General features: G+C 44.2%; 2 protein-coding genes and 1 long non-coding RNA gene across 26 annotated transcripts in view; 1 reads left to right on the top strand and 2 right to left on the bottom strand.

Moving 5' to 3' along the window:
• Nucleotides 1-15,749, bottom strand: part of ZNF76 (zinc finger protein 76) — a 33,915-nt gene extending 18,166 nt beyond the window's left edge. For 8 of the 18 annotated variants that reach the window (XM_078369017.1, XM_035295383.3, XM_078369020.1 and 5 more), the window contains exon 1: nt 15,533-15,749. The gene's annotated coding sequence lies outside the window, so the exon portion shown is untranslated. Of the gene's footprint in view, nt 1-10,402; nt 10,562-15,418 lie in introns of all 18 variants that reach the window. The other 10 variants (XR_013534178.1, XM_035295389.3, XM_035295390.3 and 7 more) reach the window with 4 other exon arrangements.
• Nucleotides 15,750-15,795: 46 nt separating this feature from the next.
• Nucleotides 15,796-26,932, top strand: part of LOC144582125 (uncharacterized) — a 36,453-nt gene continuing 25,316 nt past the window's right edge. Inside the window, exon 1 of the long non-coding RNA XR_013534181.1 lies at nt 15,796-16,188. This is a non-coding gene — a long non-coding RNA (uncharacterized LOC144582125). The remainder of the gene's footprint in view (nt 16,189-26,932) is intronic.
• SCUBE3 (signal peptide, CUB domain and EGF like domain containing 3) overlaps nt 21,781-26,932 on the bottom strand; it is a 40,318-nt gene continuing 35,166 nt past the window's right edge. For all 7 annotated transcript variants that reach the window (XR_013534177.1, XM_003732646.6, XM_035295377.3 and 4 more), the window contains one exon: nt 21,781-25,958. Coding sequence is in view for 6 of the 7 variants with exons in the window: in XM_003732646.6 (XP_003732694.1) it covers nt 25,809-25,958 (150 nt within the window). In the remaining variant the exon portion in view is untranslated. The remainder of the gene's footprint in view (nt 25,959-26,932) is intronic.

Here is a 26,932-nt window from a genome sequence, read left to right as displayed (position 1 = left end):
GCCATTTGATCAAGAATGTGACCTCAATTACTCTGCTGCCAAGTACAGAGTGAAGCTGGGCCTTGACGTATGAGCCTTGAAGCTACTTAAAAATACTTTTTTGGTGTGTGAGCCTTTACATTTTCCAGGAGAGAGGAAAGTCCAAGGCTGTCATCTGGGTCTGATAGAAATTAATGGTGAAGAACCACTGATCAAGGTGGGGATTCTGACAGCTGTCATCTTTGGTCTATTAGCATCCTTGCACAGAGTCCTGATAACCTCCATGTGGTCCATATCTCACAAGAGCTCTGGTCCTGGCTTCTCTTGATCTGCTCTATGACCCTCAAGTTTCACTCTCTTCAACAGGGAGATTCTTTGGGTAACCTGTTTTAGTGTATAACTGCACTGTATCAGAAGACACATAAGAAAGACTTGGTCTAAAAACAAAGCAGGCCGGGCATGGTGGCTCATGCCTACAATCCCAGCACTTTGGGAGGCAGAGGTAGGCGGATCACTGGAGATCAGGAGTTTGAGACCAGCCTGACCAACATGGTGAAATCCCGTCTCTATTTTAAAAAGACAAAAATTAGCTGGGTGTGGTGGCACGTGCCTGTAATCCTAGCTACTTGGGAGGCTAAGAATTGCTTGAACCCGGAAGGCAGAGGATGCAGTGAGTCAAGATTGCACCACCGCACACTCTAGCCTGGGCAACAATAGCAAAACTGTCTCAAATAAAAAATAAATAAAAATAAATTTTAAAAAAGCAGATTTAGCTTGAAAAGGGTTTGCAAAATACCCTCAGATTCCCTGGGCCCTGTGGCTCCTACAGCTCACCTTTGTCAAATGCTCCCATGGTTTGATTTAGCACATCTGCACTCCACTGGAACTTTCTGAGGAAAATCAGTGGTGTGGTTAAGAGCACAGGCTCTGGAGTCAGAGGTCTGGGTTTTGTTCAGGCTCAACTTCTCAGAAGCTGTGCAGCCTTGGGCAGGCAAATAAAACTCTCTGAGCCCCAGATGTTACTTTTTAAAAAATGGGGTAACAGTGGCATTTGCTTCATAGCCTGCTGTAAGGGATTAAATGAGGGCACATACGTCTGTACTCTAGAGATACTGACTCTAAGGAGGAGGGAAGGAAGGGGAACCTAAAAGGAAATACTTTTGAAGCAATATGGGTTCCTAAAACAGCTAGGCCTAGTGGCAACCACCCTGGACTAGAAGTCTACAGAATTGCCTTCTAATCTCGATTCTGTCTCTATGTCTGCCTCCTTATCTGTATAATGAAATGCTGGCCCATTACCCTAAGATCCTTTCTACTGCTCATGCTAATATTTATTTTTATCACATATAAATGTGATTAATACATACCAGCCACTTTTTAAAGCACCTTACCTATATTAACTCAATCTTAAAAATAATCCATGAGGAAGTAGGTATATTACACCCATTTTACAGATGAGGTGACTGAGGCTCAGACGTATAGTACTTTGTCCATGGTTCCAATGCTACAAAGTGTTGACGCCAGGATTCAAAGCCAGGCTGGCTGGCTCTGGAGCCCATACTTCTCAATGTCTGGCACACTTCTTCCTTCTGCTAATCCACTGTGACCAGCACCCTGTCAGCACTCAAAACACTTGAATACGGGTTGTTTAACTTCCATCTCGCCCACTGTAACTGAAACCCAGTCCTTCTTGGCCTACCCGCAATGGAAAGAGGGAATAGCTGGTAGCCACACTTCCCAAAATAACCCTTCTTAGATTCAAAGAAAACAAATTTCCACCCCTTTTCATGTTCTCGCGTCCAGGCTAAATAACTCCAACTCATTCACGTTTCCTTCCTAAGCCTCATAATATAAACCTTTAAAAGAGGCTACTGTTGTTCCCTAACCTTTCCTAATCTCTGAAGCTGCCTTCCAAAAGAGCCTGACTGCAGAGGGTGAGGAGGAAGTTTTATGGCTGCCAGGTCTCCACCAGTACCTTGATTGACATTTTTCTCCCTGTACTTTCTTTCAATGATGGTTTACTCTGAATCCTCTCGTGCTGGCACTGAACTAACAACAGTGACATGGGCAGAGCCAAAGAAAGACTCGTTACTGCTCCAGGATGACTATGCGTGAGCAGTTCTGCCTGCGCTTGACAGTTCAGACTAGTTACTCCAGCAGCCCCTAAGTTAGAGCAGAGGGGCAGTGAGAGTGGCTGCTCTGTTTTCTCCTTGAAGGTTATAAGGTTTACTAGCACTGCAATGACCTGGGCTATGTAAAGTTAAGAGTGCTCCCTTCTGTCATCACTAACAAGGTGAGAAAGGAGTGATGACAGAAGGGAGCACTCTTGACTTTACTAGAACTAGGAGCAAGTCCAGTTCTGTTTGCTGCACTTTTAAATGAACTTAACCCATTATTAGTTCTGATGCAGGAAAATACCTTTGCAATATATTGAGTGTTTCTTTCTTTTTGGAGATGGAGTTTCACCCTCGTTGCCCAAGCTGGAGTGCAATGGTGCAATCTTGGCTTACTGCAACCTCCGCCTCCCAGGTTCAAGCCATTCTCCTGCCTCAGCCTCCCAAGTAACTGGAATTACAGGCATGCACCACCATGCCCAGCTTATTTTGTATTTTTCATAGAAACAGGGTTTCTCCATGTTGGGCAGGCTGGTCTCGACCTTAGGTGATCTGCCTCCTTGGCCTCCCAAAGTGCTGGGATTACAGGCGTGACCCACCGTGCCCGGTCTTGATGTGTTTCTTAATGTAAAAACATAAAGTGTAATTATTGAGGAAAGATAACATTTAGAAAAACCTTTTATTTATTTATTTAGAGACAGGGTCTCATTCTGTTGTCCAGGTTGGCATACAGTGGCATGACTGTAGCTCCTGTATCCTCAAACTCCTGGACTGAAGCAATCCTCCTGCCTTAGCCTCCTGAGTGGCTGGGACTATAGGCGTATACCACTACTCCCAACTTTTTAGATACTTTGGATCTTTAGGCCTCTCCATGAATCAAGACGTGCTTAAACTGCCTCCTCAAAGGAGAAAACTAAGGCATGTGAACGACAGGAAAATAAAGAGTAGCCATGGTTTTTGTGTTTCTTCACTTTATCATGTTTGAGATAATGTGCGAGCTGGGCTGTGCTGACCACAGGCACCTGTTCATTATTCTATCATCTTCTGCCAACCAGAACTCTCTGGACAGTTGGAACAAGGCTTTTGTACTCTGCCTCAGCCAGCCCAGAGGGCAACCATTATTTAGAAGCCAAAAAAATACAACAACAACAAAAACATTTGCCTAAAAAGGGAAGAATGTTCAATTTTGATTAGAAAAATAATTATCGCTTAATTTTCACTCAGAAACTTCTTCATTTGTAAACACAGAAAACTTCTCATGAGAACAAAGGCACATTAGTTTGGGAGGGATGAAGGCTGATGGAGATGAATGGTAAACAAATTAGAACCAGATCTGGAAAAGTTGCAGTAAAATGATTCAATATTTGTTATTATAGAAAAACACTACACGCAGAAAAACCTAGTTCTATGGGTTTCCAAACACTGACAAGACAAAAGGAAATTAGTAACAGAAACCTGAGTTAACATAATACAAGTTTAAAATAGCTAAACAGGCCGGGCGCGGTGGCTCAAGCCTGTAATCCCAGTACTTTGGGAGGCCGAGGCGGGTGGATCACGAGGTCAACAGATCGAGACCATCCTGGTCAACATGGTGAAACCCCGTCTCTACTAAAAAATACAAAAAATTAGCTGGGCATGGTGGCGCGAGCCTGTAATCCCAGCTACTCAGGAGGCTGAGGCAGGAGAATTGCCTGAACCCAGGAGGTGGAGGTTGCGGTGAGCCGAGATCGTGCCATTGCACTCCAGCCTGGGTAATAAGAGCAAAATTCCACCTCAAAAAAATAAAAATAAATAAAAAATAAAATAAAATAGCTAAACATATCTTCGCATAAGGCACACTGATTGTTTTCTTTTCATAAATGTTTTGTTTGTTTTTAAAAGAAATGTGGGTTTCACTATGTTGACCAGGCTGGTCTCAAACTCCTGGGCTCAAGGGATCCTCCCAACCTCAATCTCCCAAAGTGCTGGGAATATAGATGTGACCCATTGTGCCTGGCCCTGATTTGGGCTTTAAAAATCAATGTCTGGCCAGGTATGGTGGCTCACTCATGCCTGTAATCCCAGCACTTTGGGAGGCCAAGGTGGGAAGATCATTTAAGGTCAGGAGTTCGAGACCAGCCTGGCCAACATGGTAAAACCCTATCTCTACTAAAAATACAAAAATTAGCCAGGTGTGGTGGCACACACCTGTAATCCCAGCTACTCAGGAGGCTGAGGCAAGAGAATCACTTGAACCTGGGAGGCAAAGGTTGCAGTGAGCCAAGATTGCACCACTGTACTTCAGAGGGCACTGGGCAACAGACTGAGATTCCATCTTTTTTTTTTTTTGAGATGGAGTATCACTCTATGTTTCCCAGGCTGGAGTGTAGTGGTGTGAGCTCGGCTCATTGCAATCTCCACTTCCTGGGTTCAAGTGATTCTCCTGCTTCAGCCTCTAGAGTAGCTAGAATTAAAGGTGCGCATCACCAGGCCTGGCTAATTTTTTTGTATTTTTTAGCAGAGATGGGGTTTTGCCATGTTGGCCAGGCTAGTCTCGAACTCCTGATCTCAGGTGATCCACCTGCCTCAGCCTCCCATATATTACAGGCATGAGCAACCATGCCCAACTGATACTTCGTCTTAAAAAAAAAAAAAATCAATGTGAGGCCAAGGTCAGGTGCAGACATTGTCTCTACAAAAAAACTAGTCAGGCATGGTGGCACACATCTGTAGTCCCAGCTACTCGGGGGGCTGAGGTGGGAGGATCCTTCGAGCCCAGTAAGTTGAGGCTGTGGAGAGCCATGATTGTGCCACTGCACTTCAACCTGTGTGACAAAGCAAGACCCTGTCTCAAAAGAAAACAAAAAACGTTGATCTACTTCTCTTCTAATTCATGCTGGCATAAATACCAGGGTTGAGAACTGTCTCAAGAAGTCTTCTTCCTTTAACTACCAGAAATCCAACTACCCCTTGAAGATACAAAAATAAATTATATATATATATATAAAAACAAGGTCTTACTCTGTCATGCAGGTTACAAATCCAGTGGCATGATCATGGCTCACTGCAGTCTTGAACTTCTAAACTGAAGTGATCCTCTTAACTCAGCCTCTCAAGTAGCTGGGACTACAGGTGTGTGCCACCAAGCCCGGCTAATTTATTTATTTATTTATTTACATCTATCTCTCTTTATATATTTGTTTATTTTTGTAGAGATGGAGTCTTGCTATGTTGCCCAGGCTGGTCTTGAACTCCTGGCTTCAAGTGATCCTCCCACTTCAGCCTCCCAAAGGGCTGAGATGAACAGGCATGAACCACCTTGCCTGGTGGGTATATTTTTAATGTGATATTCTTCAAACTGTTTTTGTTGTTGTTGCTTTGAGACAGGGTTTCGCTCTGTTGTCCAGGCTGGAGTGCAGCAGCATGATCACAGCCCACTGCAACCTTGATCTCCTGGGCTCAAATGATCCTCCTACCTCAGCCTCCCGAGTAGCTGGAACTACAGGTGTGTGCCACCATGCCAGGTTAATTTTTTTTTTTTTTTAATTTTTAAACTTTTTATAGAGATGAGGTCTTATTATGTTGCCCAGGCTGGTCTTGATCTCCCAGGATCAAGTGATCCGCCCACCTTGGCCTCAAAGTGTTGGGATTACAAGTATAAGCCACCGCATGGCAGAATCTGCTACATTCTTAACTTGAAGCAAAGTCCATGAGGCTGTGAAGAAACAGGTACAGTCATACATTGTTGGTGGTGGGAGTACATATTGGCACAATCTCTATGTAAGACAGTTTGACAATATCAACCAAAATTACAAATGTTCATATTGTCTAACCCAGCAATTTCACATCTAGCCTACAGGTGGATGGACATGTGTGAAAAATGGAACATTTCCAAGGTTATCTATGGCATCCTGCATATAATAAAAGCAAAGATCTAGAAACAGCATAAATGTCTATCAATATCAAACTTCCATACTATGTAGATATAAATGAGGAAGCTCCTTACATACTGACACAGCAAGATCTTCAAAATTTATAAAATAAAAATGGCAAGGTATAAAACAGTACCATTTACTTATTTATTTATGAGACGGAGTCTCGCTCTGTCGTCCAGGCTGGAGTGCAATGGCGTGATCTTGGCTCACTGCAACCTCTGCCTCCTGGATTCAAGTGATTCTCCTGCCTTAGTCTCCTGAGTACCTGGGATTACAGGTGCCCGCCACCATGCCCAGTTAATTTTTGTATTTTTTAGTAGAGAGGGGGTTTCACCATGTTGATCAGACTGGCCTCGAACTCCTGACCTCAGGTAATCCTCCCATGTTGGCCTCCCAAAGTGCTGGGATTACAGGCGTGAGCCACTGTGCCTGCCCAACAGTGCCTTTTAGGTACTGTCATTGGCATTACAAAAATCTGTGGAAGGACAGTAAAGAAATTACTAACCAGGGTTACCTATAGAAGGATGACTGAGTTGGGATGATAATGGAAGGGTAACTTCTCATGGAGTATCTTTTATATTCAACCAAAAAAAAAAAATGGCCCGGCGTGGTGGCTCATGTCTGTAATCCCAGTACTTTGGGAAGCCAAGGCAGGCAGATCACTAGGTCAGGAGTTTGAGATCAGCCTGGCCAACACAGTGAAACCCCCATCTCTACTAAAAATACAAAAATTAGACAGGCATAGTAGTGGATGCCTGTAGTCCCAGCTACTTTGGAGGCTGAAGCAGGAGAATCACTTGAATCTGGGAGGCAGAGGTTGCAGTGAGCTGAGACTGCACCACTGCATTCCAGCTTGGGTGACAGAGCAAGATTTGGTCTCACAAATAAATAAATAAAGCCTTAAGAATGTGCTGCCTATGCAACATAAATAAAATAATTAAAAATAGAAAGTCTAAAAGCATGCTTTGTACTCCCTTTGTTGGCTACAGGAATATTTATGATTCTCCACACATGAGGAGTGAAGAGTCCAGTGCTGATATGATGGATTCCATGTTACTAGTCTATAGCAAAAGCACATGTGAAAACTCAGCTTCATAATTCATGAAGACCATTCTAAAATATCATATGAAAAGCTGATCAGCTGAGCCTTAGGCAACAGTAAGTCTATACAGGACCTGGGACACATGGTGGCTTCAACATGTGTCACCAGCCTGGTCACAAGGGTGGGTCTGGCTGAAGTGGTGGCCTAAGCAGGGACTACCTCTCTCCCTCATTGCTCCACGTGGCCACAGGACAGTACTCCCTAGGATAAAAAGATGATCTCAGAGAAAGAATTCTGGTCTTAGGTACCCCTGTAACATCCCCCACATCAAAGCCTCAGGTCAGCTCTACAATCTCAAAGAGCTCCCAGTTCCTTGGTTCTTATCTTAACTGTATGGGTCTCATACTGTATCAACCATCTGAAAGGAGCAGGAACTTCCAACAAATGAAGTGATGAAGTGAGATGGTACCAGGCTAACAAGTTATATCCAGACTTCTCAGGAATGAACTATTCACTGGAGGGCCAGCTCTGGGGGAGGTTCAAAGCAGAGGCACTAGAGAAGATGTGCTCTGGCTTCCAGGTGATAACAGTATAATGAGCCTGAGGCCCTGAATGAACTGTCCAACATCACAGATCCTTCTGATTCTGAACTGTAAGTGAGGAGTCTGAGTAGGCCTCATACTTTTACCAGCAAAAGAGACAATTGCATAAGATTTACGAGACCATCGCTTTCTATACCTTGACTCCTAGCTGTCAGGGCAAGAAGCATTTGAGGTTTGTTGGCAGCTTTAGGAAACAGCACCCAAAACAGGTTAGGGCCATCTGTTAAAGACAATGGCTTCAGCTGCACTTGATTTGCATCTCAGGTTTGTTTGTTTTATTTTGAGACAAAGTCCTGCTCTATAGCCCAGGCTGGAGTGCAGTGGTGGGATCTCAGTTCACTGCAACCTCTGCCTCCTGGGTTCCGGTTCAAGCAATTCTCCTGCCTCAGCCTTCTGAGTAGCTGGGATTACCAGTGCGTGCCACCATGCCCAGCTAATTTTTGTATTTTTAGTAGAGACGGAGTTTCATTGTGTTGGCCAGGCTGGTCTTGAACTCCTGATCTCATGATCTGCCCACCTCAGCCTCCCAAAATGCTGGGATTTCAGGCATGAGCTACTGCACCCGGCCAGGTTTGTTTGTTTGTTTGTTTACTATCCAGGACAAAATTTCCCCATTCCATTAAGTGGTGTTGACTATGTCTCCTCTAAACTAATTTTGTGGGTGACTAATTTTGTCAGTTAGGATGAACTGTATCTTGTACTCTTGTTTATCTGGTCAAAGAGACTCTCCTCACGATATAAATGTTGACATCTAAATGACACAAGGATAAACACAGCTGCAGGGACAGTATCCAGATGCAGTTAAAGGATTACATTGTTGCGGAGTGTGTTTTCCTTAACACTTGACTCTTTGAGGGGAAAATAACATTCCTACTTTCTGTTATAGTGATTATAATTTAAGTTCCTGGAGAGCATGCCTTTCGGCTTAATTAGCACCTAACAAAGAATGTGCCCACAGATACGAAATGATTAATACTATTAGGTTACATAGCTAACTGAGCTCTTTAGCTCAAATTTGAATCCCGATTCAGTTCCGCTTATTGTAAATTATCTAACTCGAACCCTGAGACCAGATCTGAAACTCATGGAGGCTCACTGCAGTAGCGACCTCTTCAGCTCAATCAGTCCTCCCATGTCAGCCTGCTGAGTAGCTAAGACTACAGAGATGGGCGCCACCACGCTCAGCTAATTTTTGTATTTTTTTGTCTCCTGAACGAAAGAACAAGACCTTGTCAAATAAGTAGACAAATAAAATAAATAAAATAAAGCAGCCATTTTGCAGATGAAGAAACAGAGGACTGCGTTGCCAAGGAGTCCCAAAGAATCACATAGCTACCTGGTGGCAGAGCAGGGCCTAACACCTAACCACCAGTGTTCTTCCCATACTCCTCTGTCTCTTGCCAGGTGATAGTGTTCTTTTATTTCCTGAGAGTGGGCATTTCCTAGGCTCCAACAGACTTGAATATCCAACTGCTTACTCAACATCTCTACTTTGATATTCAAAAAACACTTCAAACTTGACACCTTCCAGAGTGAATTCCTTATCTCCCCCATCTAACAACCTACCCTCCTTCCAGGCTCCCCAATTTCAGTAGATGGAAATTCTACCCTTTTGTTGCTCAGGCCAAAAATGTGGGAGCCATCCTCAACTGCTATTCCTTTTCCATATCACAGCCAGTCCATCATCAAATCCTGTTTGCTCTTTTCCAAATATATCCAGAAGCCAACCACTTCTCACTCTTCCATTGCTTTATCTTTGGTTCAAGCTTCCAACTTCTCTTGTCTTCTACTGTAGTAGCCTCCTAACCAGTTTTCCTCCTTCCATTTTTGCCCCATTATAGCTTATTCTCAACATAGCAGCCAAAATGACCTTTTCAATATGTCAGGCCATGTTACTTATCTGTCTAGAATCCTCTAATGGCTACCATCCCAATCACAACTCACAGTAAAAGCCAGTGGCCTGTGATTTGGCCCCAATTCACCCCCACCCCAACACCTGCCATTTCTTCTCTCACTCATATACTGCAACTGCACTGGCTGGCTTCCTCATGTTTCTTGAATACATAAAGCACACTCCTGTCTCAGGGCCTGTGTTCACTGTTCTTCCTGACCGGAATAAACTTCCCCTAGATGTATGCTTGCCTTACCCCTAACTTACTTCAGGTATTTGCTCAAATGTTACCTTTTAGTGGGACTTTCTTCAGCTACCCTATTTAAAATTTTAACACCCAGACTCCTGGCACTTTTTTTTTTTTTTTTTGAGACAGAGTATTGCTCTGTCATCCAGGATGGAATACAGAGGCACGATCTCGGCTCACTGCGACCTCTGCCTCCTGGGATGAAATGATTCTCGTGCCTCAGCCTCCTGAGTAGCTGGGATTACAGGTACCCACCACCATGCCTGGCTAATTTTTGTATTTTTAGTAGAGCTGGGGTTTCGCCATGTTGGCCAAGCTGATCTCAAACTCCTGGCCTCTTGTGATCCACCCACCCCGGCCTCCCAAAGTGCTGGGATTACAGGTGTGAGATACCACACCCAGCCTACTCCTGGCACTTTCTATCTCTCTTCTCTGCTTAATTTTCTCTTGTATATTTTACTTATTTGTTTATTGTCTGTCTCTCCCCTGTCCATTTCCCAAATGGAGAGCTCACTGCTCTATCCCCAGTACCTAGAAAAGTACCTGACACACAGCAGACATTCACCAAATATTTGTGGGATGAATGAATCAGTGAATGAATGAATATATATACCTGTAAGATCTCCCAGTCACCTGAAAGCTGTAGGCAAAAAGGGGAAGACCCTAGTTGTGCTCTGGTCTCTCTCCAGCCCTGGGTCCCTCTTTCCTCCTTACTGCTTCATCTTCTCCACAGGTCCAGTCTAGTCCCATTCCACCAGAAACCACACCTAAGCTGAGAAGCAGGGCAAAAGGTGCTTGTTGCCAGGATGTTACAATTCCCAGGCCACCAGGTACAAAATTCTGCAGGGTGCTAATTTTTAAATTTAGTATCCTGATATCTTACAAACAGAAGAGGTCAGAGAAAGGTTAGGACTAAATATACTACTTAACCTAGATAACAGTACTGATTCAGAAACAGTAGCTCATTTGCTCTGAGGTGTTTTCCAAGAACAGTGCTAAATTTGCACTTGTTCACCTAGCTGCCCCTTCCTTTAATCTTTTTATAATGGATTTCCAACATACATAAAAGAATAGTATAACAAACGTCTTGAACCCATTACTCAACTTCAAAAATTATCAACATTTTGCCTCCTTGGTTTCCTCTGTTCCCTAATCATCTCTGCAACCCTTACTAAATATTCCAACTAGCTGTTTTCTTGAGAACAAATCTATATAAGATAGACCCTGATGCTATTATCATTATATTTGAGCAACTGCGTCAAACAATCTATCCTTCCAGAAATACAGTAGGAAAAAAATCCAGAAAACACTTATACCCATTTCCCCACCCGAGCAATTACTAAAAAAAGGAGTGTCTAAATTCCAGACTATTTAAATCAAGGGACATGCCCATTACCAAGTCAGGAGAACTTTGGAGAGGGGTGTTGCTGTGTCTGCGAAATGAATGTAGACATGAACTGCTTTTACTTGTGTACACCTGATGTAGAATTTCTGAGTGAGTTAACTTAATTTAACAAGTATTTACTGACTACCTGCTAAATACCAGTGATGAGATTAAGACAGAAGATAAAGAAAACCAGCTAAGTGCAGTGGCTCACGTCTGTAATCCCAACACTCTGGGAGGCGGGGGTAGGTAGATTACCTGAGGTCAGGAGTTTGAGATCAGCCTGGCCAACATGGTGAAACCCCATTTCTACTAAAAATACAAAAATTAGCTAGGTGTGGTTGCAGGCGCCTGTATTACAGCTACTCGGAAGGCTGAGGTGTGAGAATCACTTGAACTTGGGAGGTGGAGGTTGCAGTAAGCCGAGATCACACCACTGCACTCCAGCCTGGGTGACAGAGTGAGACTCCATCTCAAACAAAAAAGAAAAACCTAGTCTCTGTCCTCAAGGAACTCACAGGGTGGGGGTGAGAAAAGTACACAAATAACCCAAATACAAGGCAGAATATGTTCTGTGCCCTAAGTAAACAAATCTAAAGCAAGAGGTCCTTTTAAAAATCCATCCACAGCAGTTGTAGAACCCAGGATATACCGTTTCCTCAAGTCCAGTTTGGCCTTCTGCTGTACAGCCAATAAGTACACTATGAGACTGGGGAATTTGACGACCCACAGAATAGACTTTTGGATGTGGATGTTTGATGTCACATTTTGCTATTGACTCTCCAGACTTCAATGGGTGGGGATTATAAAGTTTTCCCAGGCCTTGGAAAACAATGGGGCTAATTCAGTGCCTGCAGAGGCTGCCGCCCAAAGCATTCTACCCTCAGGCCATATACAGCAAGCCACTCCATAACAGGATAGGATAGTCGGAGTGTGTCCAGAAGGCATAGCTAGATTGATTCTGAAGGATTTCCAAGGGCTCTCTCCCTGCTCTCTAAAGGACCAAGATCCTTTGGTGATCTATTATCAGAAGCCATCAGAAGTTCCCAGAGAAGAGTGTAGTTCTCTGGATAAACTGAAGAGACTGAAGAAGTTTGGTGGGACAGTGCAGTGTATGAAGGAGGGAAGCAGAGCTGAAAGCAGCAGAGGCATACACATGGCCCTAGAGTTAGATGCACAAGAGAGTGGAAGAAGAAAGGAGCAGAGTTGAGATGGAAGGGATATTTACATTAGTTATCAAGATTGGTGAGGTGAGGATGGCTGAGGGGACAAGTAAGAGGAAGGCAGGAAGGAGAAGGCTCTGTGGAAGAGTGAAAGACAATCCAGTTGAAAAGGCAATCACTGAGGGAGGAATCTGAGGCAGGATCTCCCAGGATACTGGGCAGGGGTATGAGAGGAGAGGCCTTAGAATGGGCGGGTGTGCAAGTTACACAGGATGGGTTCATGCTAGGATGGAAGGGGCTTATTCCATTGAGCTAGGCATATCAAGAGGTCACTAAATGAAGGGTGAATTAGATGAAGGTTTCAGATGACAGAATGTGGGTGAGGATCGTAGAAGGTGGGGTGGTGGGAGCAGAACACTGAAACTAAAAACAGGATGAAAACTACCGGGCTAAAGGGTTTTAGAGCATACAGACATGTGGATTCCTGGTGCTAAATGACTTAACAAGAGAGGATTTGGGGTAAAGTGCCAGTGAGGTGGGAGACACTGTAAGGTGAGTGAGCTCACAGGGCAAGGTCTGGGAGCGTAGCACAAGAGATATTTGGGCAAAGGATGAAAAGAGAGATTGATAGGGTTCAAGACACTACTCCAAAACATGGCAACTTGAGAAAATGGCAGTAGGAAGGTCACTCTCACTTTCTCCAAGTTTCTTCTCTCCTGAAGCAGATCATAAAACCTAGAAAGCATTTTTCTGACTTTCCCCTGAAGCAGGTCATAAAACCCTCATAGATGCCCTCCCTATACTCAGAAGAAAGAAGCACTCTTATCTGTGAAGACACAGGAACATAGAGAAGAGTCTGAACAAAAAGGCCTTGATAAGTTTCTCCCAGCTTATTACTATTTGATAGTACCCTTTTTGTATTATTTCCAAAATTATCCACTCTTCATCAAACCTAGCATAAAAATACACAAGTTTAATCATTTCTTTGGGTCTTCATTTCCTTATGAAGGCTCCTGTCACATAAAACTTACATTAAATAAACGTGTAAGATCTTCTCTTTTTAATCTGTCTTTTCTTATAGGGGCCTAAACCATGAACCTAAAAATATATTCTCCCTCCCCTACAAGGTGCAGGGGTTTCAGGGGACATGAGATCAAAAGTCACAAATAGTAAGACGAGAAAGTCATCAAGTCATGTGGTAAAGGGTAACAGAAACCTTGGGGGTCAGGGCCAGTCTCAGTGGCTCATGCCTAGTCTCAGCTACTTGAGAGGCTAAGGTGGGAGGATTCCTTGAGGCTAGCAGTTCAAGACCAGAACCTTGGGGATCAAGGAATGAGCTGATGCTGGGTCCAGGTAAGTTTGGGGGAAAGACAGGCAATGGAATAGGGTTTTTGTTTTGTTTTTAACTGTGGGTTTAAATCTGTTACTTAGCTGTGTGAGTTTCTGGTTCATTACTCCACAGCCAACCAACCTAACAAACAAAAATATGGGAAGGGAAAATGGTGGATATAATAATTAACTCTTGGGGTTGTTGAGTGGTAAATTTAACTTATATATACAGAGCTTGGCACACAAAAGGTATTCAGCAAGCCAATCATTATTGAGGCAAAATCAGGGTAAAGAACCAGAAGAATGAGGCCACAGCATAGAGAAGATAGGGATTCCAAAATGTCAGGAGTAGCAATATAATGCAAGGCATGGGCCACATGTTCAGTCTGTTGAATCCCTAGCACTCAGGACACAGTAAGATCCACAGGAGCTTCTCATTTCTAAAAACAGCTTATGCTAAAGGTTCTCACGTGCCAGGCATGGTGCCCAGTGCTTCACATGTGTTATGTCAGGAACTACTATTTTCCTCCCTTAGCAGAGGTGGAGACTGAAGACAGGCTAAATAATATATCAAAAGTCCCATAGCTGAAGGACCAGAACCAGACTGGAACCTAGGTTTGTTATGACCTCAATGCCCTCAAATGAAGCACTCTGCTACACTGCTTTGCAAACATGTTAACTGATGGGGCCTGATCAAGGGAAATGGATATGCACTATTAAGAGTGAAGTGGGTGATGGGAATGAGGCAGTAAGGTTCATGATGAAAGCAGATCCTGGGGTGAGGTTACAGAGAGGATCCAGGTGGGGGTACAAAAATGATTGGAAAAAATTATCTTGACCGAGAATTACAGAATTTCACAATTTCACAGATGGAAGAAAACTCCAAGATCATCTCACCCAACCGAATGACAATCATGATGAGAAACTGAGATCCAGAGTGAGGAGGGGACTTCTTCCAGAATTCTGGATTGATCCAGAATTCTCTGATGCTTCTAATTATTACTACTTCATATTAATCTCTATATCCTCCTTAGCACCAAAAAGTTGCCGGGCACTTGTAAGTTATGTGCTGATTCACACGGAAGAGTTGGGAGCGCAGAGAGGGATACCAGTGGGGTGATTTTAGGATAAAGGGAGAGATGGAATGAGGGTCATAGGGCTACAGGGCAAAGATACTGAGGGTTGTGTAGAAGACGAGTAGGTGGAAAACTATTGGAGTAGGGCTTCAGAGTTGTCTGCAGTTTTGAGGGGAGTCACCACCGAGTTTGTGGGGAACACAGGGTAGAGTCGGAGGGGTTACCGGGACAGGAGGGTCACCCAGGTTTAGGGGTCACTAAGGAGGAGTGTGGGGATTTAGGGTGTTGTGAGTCACTGGATTAAAACTGTGGGAGTCATTGGTTCGTGGGTTTCTGAGAAGTGCTAGGGAATTCCTGGATTAGCAGCCAATGAATAATAATCAATGGTTACCTGGTGAGGTCTTGGGGTCAGTGGGTGGGGTGTGGGGGTCACCGGGGTGGAGGCGGGCGTCGTCATGGGGTGGGGTTTGGGAGTCACGGGGGAGGAGCCGCAGAGCGGAAAAGAGGGGCAGGCACCCTGAGTGGGGGAGGGGGTCCGGCCGCGCTGTAGCGGCCCGGCCGCCCGGCTAGGGTCGGAAGGAGGTGGGCACGCCGGGCTCGGGACCTTCCCGGGGCCCTGCGCCCGCCCGGCCTCCCGCCCTGGGCATGGTGGACCCACTCTTCCCGCAGCCACCAACCTGACAGCCCCCGAGGGCGACTCCGCCGACAGACCGCCATGCACCGGGCCCCGCCACCAGCGCCTGCCCCGCAACCCGCCTGCGCCATAGCCCGCCCGCCCGCGCGCAGCTTGCCTCCCGCGATATCCAGGTTCCAGGGCCGCCGCACTTTCCTCTCCTCTCGGCGCGCCTCTACCGGGCCCGGGAACCCGTATAGAAAATACCGGGCACGCTCCACCCCGCCCCCCGCTTCAACGCGGCGGCCGTCCTACTTATCCCGGTTCCGGGGCTCTTGAAGCCCCGGCCACCGGGATCTGAACCGAGCTCCTTGGAGCCCCGCCCCAGCAGGCCTGGGTGACGCCTGGCTCGCGAGGCCGAGCGCCCAGGGAGGGCGTGCTGACGTCACGACGCCCGGGTCAAGGCCTGGGCGCGGCTCCGAGCTGGTTGTCGCTATAGCAATCGGGAACCGCTACCTGTCGCGTCCAAGGAGTCGGTCCACCTGAGTCGTGAGGAGGTGATGGAGGCCCCGAGGGCTCTGCGCCGTCACTTCCGCGCCTTGCGGGCGAGAAGGTGCGCTTTGGGAGTAGCGCGGGAGGACAGGAGGCGCAAGTTGTGGAGGGACGCAGGCCCGGGGACGGCCCTCTCTCTCCTCAAAGCTCAGAGCCCCCAGGCTTTCTCCCCGCTGCGCGGTCAGCACTCTCTGTCTTGCTGTCCCGAAGCGCTTTAAGGTGCCCAGTTCGCAGGCCTTGCCTACTGATCTTCAAGCCACCCCTTGAAGGAAGCAGTTGCAGGTATTAAGAGCTACTTATTGAAAAGGACAATGTAGGGGGTGGTGAGGGACTCGCCTCTTCCAGGAGAGCGCCCTGGTGGTCCTCTCAGGTTCTCTCTCAAGTCCCCGTCAGCCCCACCCTTAGGCTAGGCTTGCTTTGGGGTGAACATAAAAACCAAGCCCTTTTACTATTTCCCTCCTTGGGAAATTTTCAGAAACCTGAGGGAAAATCAAAAGGGAGCGAGCTTTCGGTAAAAAATCAAATTAAAAAGGAGGGGCATTAGAGAAGGAACTGGTAGAGATTGCCTCTTAGGAGAGGAACTGGGTGCCTGGAGGAATGAGGTGAGAAACTTTCCCCTCTCTATCCTTTCAGACTTCAACTGGTTTCTTTTGCATCTTCCCTGCCCCAAAAACAATGTAGCCTACTAAGAATAATTTTAAAAGGACATAAACTAGACACAGAATGTAAGTACTGGGTTTGGGGCTTGTAGTAGCTAAAGATATCCTTGGGGAGACAGGCATCCTCTTCCTCTCTTGCCTGAAGACCTTATTCTGGTGGGGACCAGAGTTCTCATGAGGTTCTCAGGTAGGCAGTGAGTAACAACTGATGGTTAGAATTAACCATAGGAATCCCATACCTGGGATTATAGGCGTGAACCACTGCGCCAGGCCAAGTAGCTCCTCTTATAATACGAATTGAGGGTTAGAAATACAACAGGGAATAGAACTTAGGCTTTACCTGAGTTTGTCCCTCTCCAACCACCTTTTTTTTTCCATAGTAAAATATATATGTATGTATGTATATGTATATATCTGTCCTTTCTCACATTGCTTATGGATCCTAATCTGATGACCAGTCACCTCTGCCATTATACATTTAACAAGAGCTCTGGGAACTGTCTGAATCTGAAGTAATGATCCTAAAGGAAGGTAATTTCAGGTCCTCAGAAGAAATGGTGAGGATATTTTGGAGGGCAATATTGAAGATCCATTGCTAGCAGTTTCTGTCCTATCCCTTCCCCTCAACATATAGGCTAGTGATCTTCAGACATTTTTTAGAATGAACCCATAAAAGAATTGTGAAGAGCTGCGTGCTGCTTGTTCATTTTTAAGTTGATTCCTAAATTTTCCTTCATTAATTTAAATACTTATAAAGGATACAATTTCAAATTTTGACATCTTAAACTAAGACTTACATCATTCTTAATGTATCCAGAAGGCCTGTTGTGGTGGCTCACGCCTGTAATCCCAACACTTTGGGGGACCAAGGTGGGCGGATCATGAGGTTAGGAGTTCCAGAGCAGCCTGGCCAATAGGGTGAAACCCCATTTCTACTAAAAATACAAAAATTAGCCAGGCGTGGTGGTGCATGCTTGTAGTCCCAGCTACTAGGGAGGCTGAGGCAGAAGGATTGCTTGAATCTGGGAGGCGGAGGTTGCAGTGAGTCAGGATCATGCCACTGCACTCCAGCCTGGGCGATAGAGTGAGACTGTGTCTCAAAAAAAGAAAAAAAAAAAAAAGTATCCGGTAGATTCCAAGTACCCTAAACATCTAATACCTACCATCATTCACTTAAAAATATATGAACAAGCTCTTCTTTAACAAATTTTATATAGTTCTCATTCTCCTTAAACTTCTAATTCCATTCACTTCCTGTAATTAATAATATATAATTTACTAAACTTTTTTTTTTACTAAATATTACTAAATTTTATTAAATATTTTAAACATTTTTATGACTTGTGAAACCTACAAAGTACAATTTTTATTAAAAATGTATCTCTTAATGAGAAATATGGTGTTTTCCCCCAATTAGTTTAGGTATTCATGGATTAATATTACCTAATGGTGGAAGGAGATAAGGTGCAATATCAATCCTTTACCTGTTTTTTATTTTTATAGACATGAGCACTGAGAAACCTTGTTTCCATCATTGGGAAAGGAAGAGATTTGTTACAATTATTTCTTTGAGTCTCTGAACTTCTAAATTATATGCCAACAATCACAGAGTGATCTATTAATATTATCAAATACTATCAAATAGAGTCTTCTTTTAATTTTGTTAAAAGCAAGGGATTAGAAACCACTGAACTTCCAAAAGGATTTATCTAGTTATTAGTCTCAGTTTCAGTTTTACTAAGCACGATTATTAATTATCTGTGACCTTTATACTCAGAGGCACCTTGTTAATCAGATATTGATTTCCATGCTTCTTTGCCAAAACAATATTTTTTATAAAATTCTTTTATTATTACATGTTTCAGGATTTTTTTGTTAAACTGTAATGCAGATTCAGCTCATTCACTGTATAGAAAACAACTGCCATTTGTGGAATTGGCAAAGCCAGTTTTCATTTCAAAACAATCAGCCAAATCAGACCTACTTTCTGTTAGAAAAATGTTTGATTTATTCTTCCATTCAAATAAATATGTTAACATTCATTTTGAGGAATATTATAAAAATTGTTAGGAAATAAGTGATTAACTGTAGCTTGTAAAACAGACCACTAAGCAACCAGTTAAGATTAAAATTATGTAGACCTACTAGTAACATAATAAATGAGACAGTATAAGCCGGGCACGGTTGGTCACACCTATAATCCCAGCATTTTGGGAGGCTGAGGCGGGTGCATCACGAGGTCAAGAGATCGGGACCATCCCTGTCAACAAGATGAAACCCTGTCTGTACTAAAAATACAAAAATTAGCTGGGCATGGTGGTGTGCGCCTGTAGTGCCAGCTACTCGGGAGGCTGAGGCAGGAGAATTGCTTGAACCCAGGAGGCGGAGGTTGTGGTGAGCGGAGATCGTGCCATTGCACTCCAGTCTGGTTAACAACAGCAAAACTCCGTCTCAAAAAAAAAAAAAAAAAAGAGAGAGACAGTACTATTTCTCATTATATAATTATTCCTAATTATACATATAATGTAATGTATAATGTGTAGTTAAATTCATCAGTTTTGAGAAGTCATATAGAAGGCGTATATTCCCTTGATAAATGTGTGTGTGCCTGCTTTCATCAAACTCTTGTTGTTCAGCTTCTGGGAACAATTAAATGAGAATCATGTCTAAAAATCAGAAATAACTCTAATAATCTTGTTACACTAATTTTTCTTCTGTATTTTTTAGAAAGGAAAGCTGTTATTTGCCAAGAAATAATGAATTGAACAGCTAGCAATTTCACTTTTTACTAGGAGATAGAAAATAATAAACATTTGTGGAATGAAATAGGAAGACTGATTGCAATGGGAATATTTTGATATGAAGTGGAAAATAATTGCTCCCTCCCAGCTCCCTAGGTTTTTACACCCTGGACCATGCATCAAGATTCAGTGTAGGGGAGGGATAGTCCTTTCTTTTGTAAAGTAGGACAAGGACTATGGTGAAAGTGGGGATAATGGTGGAATGGAGAGTACGCATGAATATGTCAGCTGGCTCTCAAACACATTGGTTTTAGAAGTTTTCTTTTCTTTTTTTTTTTTTTTTTTTTTTTTATGAGATGGAGTCTCTCTCTGTCACCCAGGCTGGAGTGCAGTGGCATAATCTCAGCTCACTGCAACCTCCCGCTTCTGGGTTCAAGCAGTTCTCCTGCCTCAGCCTCCCAAGTAGCTGTGATTACAGGTGCTCACCACCATGCCTGGCTAATTTTTGTATTTTTAGTAAAGACTGGGTTTCACCATGTTAGTCAGGCTGGTCTTGAATTCCTGACCTCTCAATCCACCTGCTTCGGCCTCCCAAAGTGCTGGGGATTACAGGTGTGAGCCTTTTTTTTTTTTTGAGATGAAGTTTCACTCCTTCTGTTGCCCACACTGGAGTGTAGTGGCGCTATCTGGGCTCACTGCAACCTGCCCCTCCTGGGTTAAAGCAATTCTCATGCCTCAGCCTTCCAAGTAGCTGGGATTACAAGTGTCGGCCACCACTCCTGGCTAATTTTTTGTATTTTTTTTTTTTTTCCGAGATGGAGTCTTGCTCTGTTACCAGGGCTGGAGTGCAGTGGCCCAGTTTGGCTCACTGCATCTTCCCCCTACAGGGTTCAAGCGATTCTCCTGCCTCAGCCTCCTGAGTAGCTGTGGTTACAGGTATGCACCACCACACCTGGTTTTGTATTTTTAGCAGAGACGGGGTTTCACCGTGTTGGCCAGACTGGTCTTGAACTCTTAACTCTTACCTCAGGTGATCCTCCCACCTCGGCCTCCCAAAGTGCTGGGATTATGGGCATGAGCCATCGCACCCGGCCTGGTTTTAGGGGATATTTCTTTTTTCTTTTTCTTTTTTTCCTTAAACAGCAGAAAGGAAATATTTCATAGAGAAGTGGAAGATCTGGAAATTTATTCCTTTAAAATTCTCCTCTGATTGATTTGAGGATATTGCCTGGATATTCCTTGCAATCTTCACATACCCTTGGAAAATCTTCATTTACCCATCTTGGAAGACTTCTTAATATAGGCATATTCAAACTCCAAGGTCCCTAACTATCCATTATTTTGGGACACCAAAGCAAATGTCCTAGGATGTAAGGAAGAAGACTTGTTCTTGGAATAGAAGTAAGTTACGAGAGAAGTCAAAGACAATGGTACCAAGTTGATGTAGTATGAAGGTCATGAATACTGTCCTTGGCTTTGCAGTTGTAGAAGTGTGATTTTGTCAGTCCACACAAAGGTGTTCATGTTTTGTCACATTAAATCAAATTCATAGGAACTTAATGTGCATAATAGAATGCCAGTGCATTCTTTCATACTTACAGCCACCAAGTGAACTGGATTCTCTCTCCTGTTGGGGAATCTGACCTGAAGATTATAATCAGAAAGTTACATGAGGAGTGTGGATCTTGAGCATGGCTGTTGTCAATAAGCTGATGAGCAGATGCTCACTGCCTGGCATATAATAGGAGCTCAGTAATTACAGAATGAATGTACTTCATCTATAACTTCACTATAATGCTAAAGGGGAAGTTTAAGATTCTGATAGGCCACCCTAACATGTTTTTTGATAAGGTAGATTTTTCCTTGTTCCTCAAGTTATACTCTTAAATGGCTATATTGTGTAGATATTAAATCCAATAAAATTTCATGTCAGGGAATTATATAATTGCAATAGCTAAGTTTTATCTATCATCTCTGAGCCTAGAAATTGGGCCTGTTCATTTATAAAAGAGATTGGACATGGCTTTCTTGTGCCTTAAAGGAGTAGTGATGGTGGTAATGGCTGAATGATCTGTATTTACAATACTATTTGGTGGCCAAGTGTACTACGTAAAAATAATGACACTGGGTGACCCTCAGTGCTGGTGCTTTCCTAGAGGTGGGACATCTTGACTAGGTAGGTGCTGAACCGCCTGTGGCCTGGCCAGCTGTTGTGGACTATATACTGTGGCAAGGAGGAGCAATAAATTTCCCCTACTTCTTAAATCCCCCTCAGGAGATAATACTTGATACTGCTTTTAAGGATAGGCAAAAAAAAGAAACCAAGGCTTTTCAAATTTTAAAATCATTAGGATGAGTTGCCAAAAAAGTTGGGTACGTTTTATCTGGAAGCCAGAAGACACTGTCTCCTCAAGGCTTTTTTCTGGCTTTAGGATAAGCTGTTGAGATAGAGGAAAAGATGTCAGGCTGGGGAGTTTCATTTAGTATTTTAATAATAATAAAAAAGACATACAAAATCCAAACATTTCTTTTTACAAGTCAGATACATATTTTTCCCCAAGTGCAAAATACTCTATGAACTGCATCATTTGCTGTTTATTGTTGATTTTGTAGGAGATGCTTACTATATTGGCAGCAGTGGAAGGCAGATATAAATACAATATTTTGAGATTTCTTCTGCATTTAACAAAAAGCCTCCCACATGGCGATGATTATTCTCTGAAACTTCAGTTCAGTTCACACAGAAGAATAAAGTTTTGTTTGTTCAAATTGCTACAACCTGTGGTATCTAAAAAAGCTGATGACAACTGGGGGTTCTATTCCTTCTAATCATATATTTCCTTGTACAAATAATGGCACAAGTATAGGGTGTGCTACCTTTGAGACGGGTCACATGTAAAACTATCCTTGTATTGTTTGCTCCCACTTTTCTCTTACTGTGCTTAAGAAAGAAACCTGGAAGGTTAATATTCTGCTTATGGTCAGTTATGCTTTGTCTTTGTACCCCCCGTTTGTGGCTGTAATATTGAGGTTAAGCAGCAAATACAAAAGTTTGAATGCTCTGTAATGTTTTCTGACATTTTGAGATATGACTTCGTAATCCATTCCAGAGTCACCTCAAACATGTATATAGAGAACACTTTTCATATATAAAAAGTTTCTTTAGGGCCAAAGACCAGGACTGTGTTACTGAACTTTCAGCAGCAAATCTGAGTCTCCACTACCTCAAACTGACCAAATCCTGGGGGCTGTTAAATCAGTCACAGCTCAGTGTCAGCCTTTGGGGATTTCTAGGCCTGGGGAAGGCAGCTCAAGTTCAGGATCTGGTCAGTTTTCTCCTGATTCCAAGAGTTGTCTCAGGTTGTAGGAATAGGCATGGCCTGATAATATAGAAAGAGGGAGGCAGAGAAGTAAGGAGGAACTGCCACATTGCTGAGGATATAAGTGCCTTTCTGGTATGCACCACTTGGTGCCTGAAGCCTTCATGGAAACTGCTTCCCATTTCCAGGCTTAGAGCAGGTCAGGTTTTTGTACTAAGATGAATGGAGGCCCCACAATACTGTAGCCCCACACCCTACCCTGCAGAGAGGCCTCTGGGTTGCTTCATGAAGGGTTCCTATTTGTACCATTTTTCCATTTCCCCTCCAGTGGTAAAAACCTTTCTTCTGTTTGACCTGTAAAGACCTAGAATGTCCCTGAGTGTTGACTCCTCATTCAATTCACTTAACCCCTAGTTTGATGTCCCAGGGCCAACTTCCTCCATAGGTTTTGCAGCAACTTTGCCTGGGTTCTTAACCTCCAACTTGAAGGACCTAAATTAAACTTGGTGGACAATACCAGGTTTTTACCTGCTTACCAAGATGTGCCTTGACATCAGTTAAGAAGCTTGGTGGTCTATGCCTTCCATACTGTGGAACTCATTTGCAGGTCTCATAAACCATGGGATAAATGGCTGGAGGAAATGTATTTGTGTGTATGTATGGTGTGATGGGAAAGGAAGGGAGAAAGGAGAAGCCAGACCCTAAAGGCACAAGTGAGAAGTATGCTCACTGTTTGGCTTTCCAAGAGATGCAAAATGGTAAGAAGAGAGGAATCAAAAAGTTATCTTAGCTTCTGGTGAAGAATTAGGATGGTCAGAGTTGATTAAAGCAGTTTTCACGGTGCTTCCTGGGAAGTACAGACACTCCTACCAAATGACCATTCCCCTTGTTTGGAAGCAGCCATTTTACATCTTTATAGTGGCCCTCTTTGACCCAGAAAGACAGCGGTAATCAAACACTCTACCCGCAAGGGCCATGATGTTGGCTAATGGTTGTCAGGGAATCTAGCTGTGTCACTGACTACCACTGCTGCGGCTGTCTTCGCTGGTGAATGCTACTGATGGGAGGGTAGGGGGTCGGGCTCCTTTATTCACTGTTCAGGCTCCTAGGGGAGCAGTAGCCTAGGACAGTCACCTAGAAATGAACCTATGAGTTACCAGGAGCGTTAAAAAGAAAAAAAAAAAAAGAAGAAATGAACCTGAGGAATCAGTTGGTAGCCTTTGATTGATTAGGACTACAGCTTTGGGAGAACTAGAGGGAGAAAATTGAAAATTAGTTTATAGGCAGCAGTTGGATTAAGGGCAGAATGTGTGCAGGCTTTGGGCTTGGGCACGAACTTGATTCTTCTTCCATTTGATTGTTCCTTTTGAAAAACAGTAGTTGAGGAGGCTAGGCTTGAAGTCAACTTCGAGAGGGAAGTGACCAGAGCCAGGCAAATATCTGATGCCTTCTGTCTTATTCTTGGCTCCCACAGCCTTGACTCTGGCTCAGGAACCTGAGTCAGCCCATCCCCAGGTGGTATGTTCTTGTCCTCTTCCATGTGAACACCAGCGGATAACAGGATAAAGACAGGGAAAAGACGGAGGTTTTCCCTACTTGGGGTAGAGAATCACTGACCAGTTCCATTGGCTTCTGTAATCATGAGGTCCACGCTGACTCCATCGAGAGCATAGGGATAGCAGGACTGATTTAGCAAACATAGGTCCCTCTCCTTCCTGCTCCATCAAATCCCCAGAATTACTTTCCTACATATCAGATGCCTCTGCACAATTACCCTGGATTACCACAGCCAAGGGTTCTAGGTGGCCACTGATGGCATAGAAACAGATCAGATGCTCCAGCACTCAAGGTTCATGAGATTCAAAACTGATTTTCTTCTACGCCAAACATATACTCTTTTCTCTTGGGCAGCTATAAATAAGGTTTTTCTAATAGAGGAAAGAGAAACAAAAACAGAAAACAAAAACTCCTCCCTCTAGACAACATAGGAAAACTCAAAATGATTGCACTTATTAGGTGTGGACAGGGTGGGCAGGAGGCTCGCCAAGTGCACACACATTCCTTTTTGCTGCCCACAGCCTGAGGCCAGAGGTAGGTGGCTCCAGGCTGGCTGCAGAGTGGGGTCCTCTTTGGTGAAGCCCACAAGCCAGCTGGGGCTACAAGGGAAAGACAACTGTAGGGTAAGGCCTAGGCTGGCTTCATGTCAATAGCCATATTTCTTTAAGGACAACATGTAGCAAGGGGAGTAGGGCTCCCCCAGGGAGCATTCAGGTGGGGCTGAGAAAGTGGCTGGGCCAGGGAAGACAAGTAAGAAAAGGTATTAGTGTTTGAAGCTGACTTCTAATTGTTCTGTGTCTAGTCCTTTAAATGAAACATTTTCTTTTCTTTCTGTTTTCTTTTTTTAGGGGCAATGCTTTAAAACCTGGTTTCTGTCCTGCAGAGCTATAGTCTTTTAGAAAGCCATAGCGGGGCCTTCAACATAATGCCTGCTGCTCTTCCTCATTTAGCCAGTGTCCATTAACTCAGTGTTGTGGGCCATTTGCAAACCCTTATGGAGTAGACCCCAGGCAGACGTGGGGAAAGAAAGAGAATCTGTATAGACAAGAAAGCTGGCCATGTGGGCGGTCCAGAGCTCAAACGATGTGTCCCAGAGGTCTGGTGCTGGCATTAAGCCTATAAATCAAAGGCTTCTTTGGCAGGACCCTGGGCTGTTAGAATCACCCTAGAGAGCAGAGCCAGGGGACATTTTGGCTCCTGACTAGCAAGGCACAACCCTATAATGGCAGAAGCCCTTCTTTCCTCTCCTCATTCCCCACCAGACCCACTTCCTTGATGGGCCTCTGGCACCCTTCCAAGCTGATGGGGCTAGGAATCTGAGCTGGTAAAATGGGCAGTGGAAGGGGCTGTACTGTTTCTTTACCTCTCAGGGGGACTAGAGCCAGTACTGAATGGCTTTCCTAGGGAGCATGTAAGAAAAGGGGAAACAGTAGAGAGACAGGCAGAAAGAGACAAGGAAAGGAAACTAGAAAGACAGAAAGGGAGAGTGCCTGGTCTGTGTAGTGATACTTTCTTTTTCCCTCCAAAGAGAGGAGAGAGTTCCTTGTCTGAGGGTAGGGGGCTGCCAGCTCTGAGGGCTAAGGAGTCTGAGGGCTTAAAAAACTGGGTCTCTGATCCTAGGGCTACTATTTGTAGGGCCTCAGGAAGCTGGAGACTTTGGAGCGGAGCAGCTTGATGAAGGATTTTGGCAGCATCTCCTTGTGTTTCTCTGTGTACTTGAAGTAGTTCTGGGGGTGCGCTAGCACCTCAAAGAAGGCCTTGATGAGCTTCTTGTCCTGCAGAGGATGGCAGGGAACAATGTCAGCCTCAGTGTTCGGGGTGGGAAAGAGGAACATCGTGACTCAGCAGCCCTTCTTGATGTCTACTAGGCATCTCATATATCAAGATATGCATATATCTAGAGGTAAACTCTGGATTCCCATCCCCACCATCTGCCCCTACTTTGGAATTCCACAAATGAGTCAGTGGCCGCTCCATCCTTCTGTTGCTTAGGCCCCAATCCTTGGAGCCATCCTTGAATCCTCTTTCTTGCTTACAATTATAGCAAATCTTACTGACTCTACCTTCAAAATGTGTCTGGATCTGACCACTTCTCACCATCTTCCCAAGCCACCATTGTCTCTGGCTTAAAGCACTGTAGTAGCCCCCTAACTGGTCTCCATGCCTCTACCTTTGTCCCTCCATAAACTGTTCTCCCCACAGCAGCCATAGTGACTTTGTGTGTTTTTGATTAGTTCATCTTTTTCCTGTTTGAAACTCTTTTCAGGTTTCTCTTATCACTCAGAGTAAAGCTGAGTCCCTTACATGGTCCATAGGCTGAATGTGATCTGTGTCTTAACTTTCTGCCTCCACTCTTTCCCCCTCTGCTGAGCCACACTGGCCTTCTTGAAGTTCCTAAACACGCTAAATTGCTCCCATGCTCCTCAGGCTGGAGCGCTCATCCCTCATTTTCTAGTGGGGAGGGAGCCCTTTTACCTTATTTGGGTCTCTTCTCCTTAGAGGCCTTTCTTGACCACCCTGTAACAGCAGCATGGTATGTGGAGAGCCTACTAGGTGCCAGGCACTGTGCATTAAAACTCAGACTTGGCTGGGCGCGGTGGCTCAAGCCTGTAATCCCAGCACTTTGGGAGGCCGAGGCGGGTGGATCACGAGGTCAAGAGATCGAGACCATCCTGGTCAACATGGTGAAACCCCGTCTCTACTAAAAATACAAAAAATTAGCTGGGCATGGTGGTGCGTGCCTGCAATC

This window comes from Callithrix jacchus, chromosome 4, assembly GCF_049354715.1.
Source record: "Callithrix jacchus isolate 240 chromosome 4, calJac240_pri, whole genome shotgun sequence".
NCBI classification, from domain to species: Eukaryota; Metazoa; Chordata; class Mammalia; order Primates; family Cebidae; genus Callithrix; species Callithrix jacchus.
This window is presented reverse-complemented; position numbering and strand designations above follow the sequence as displayed.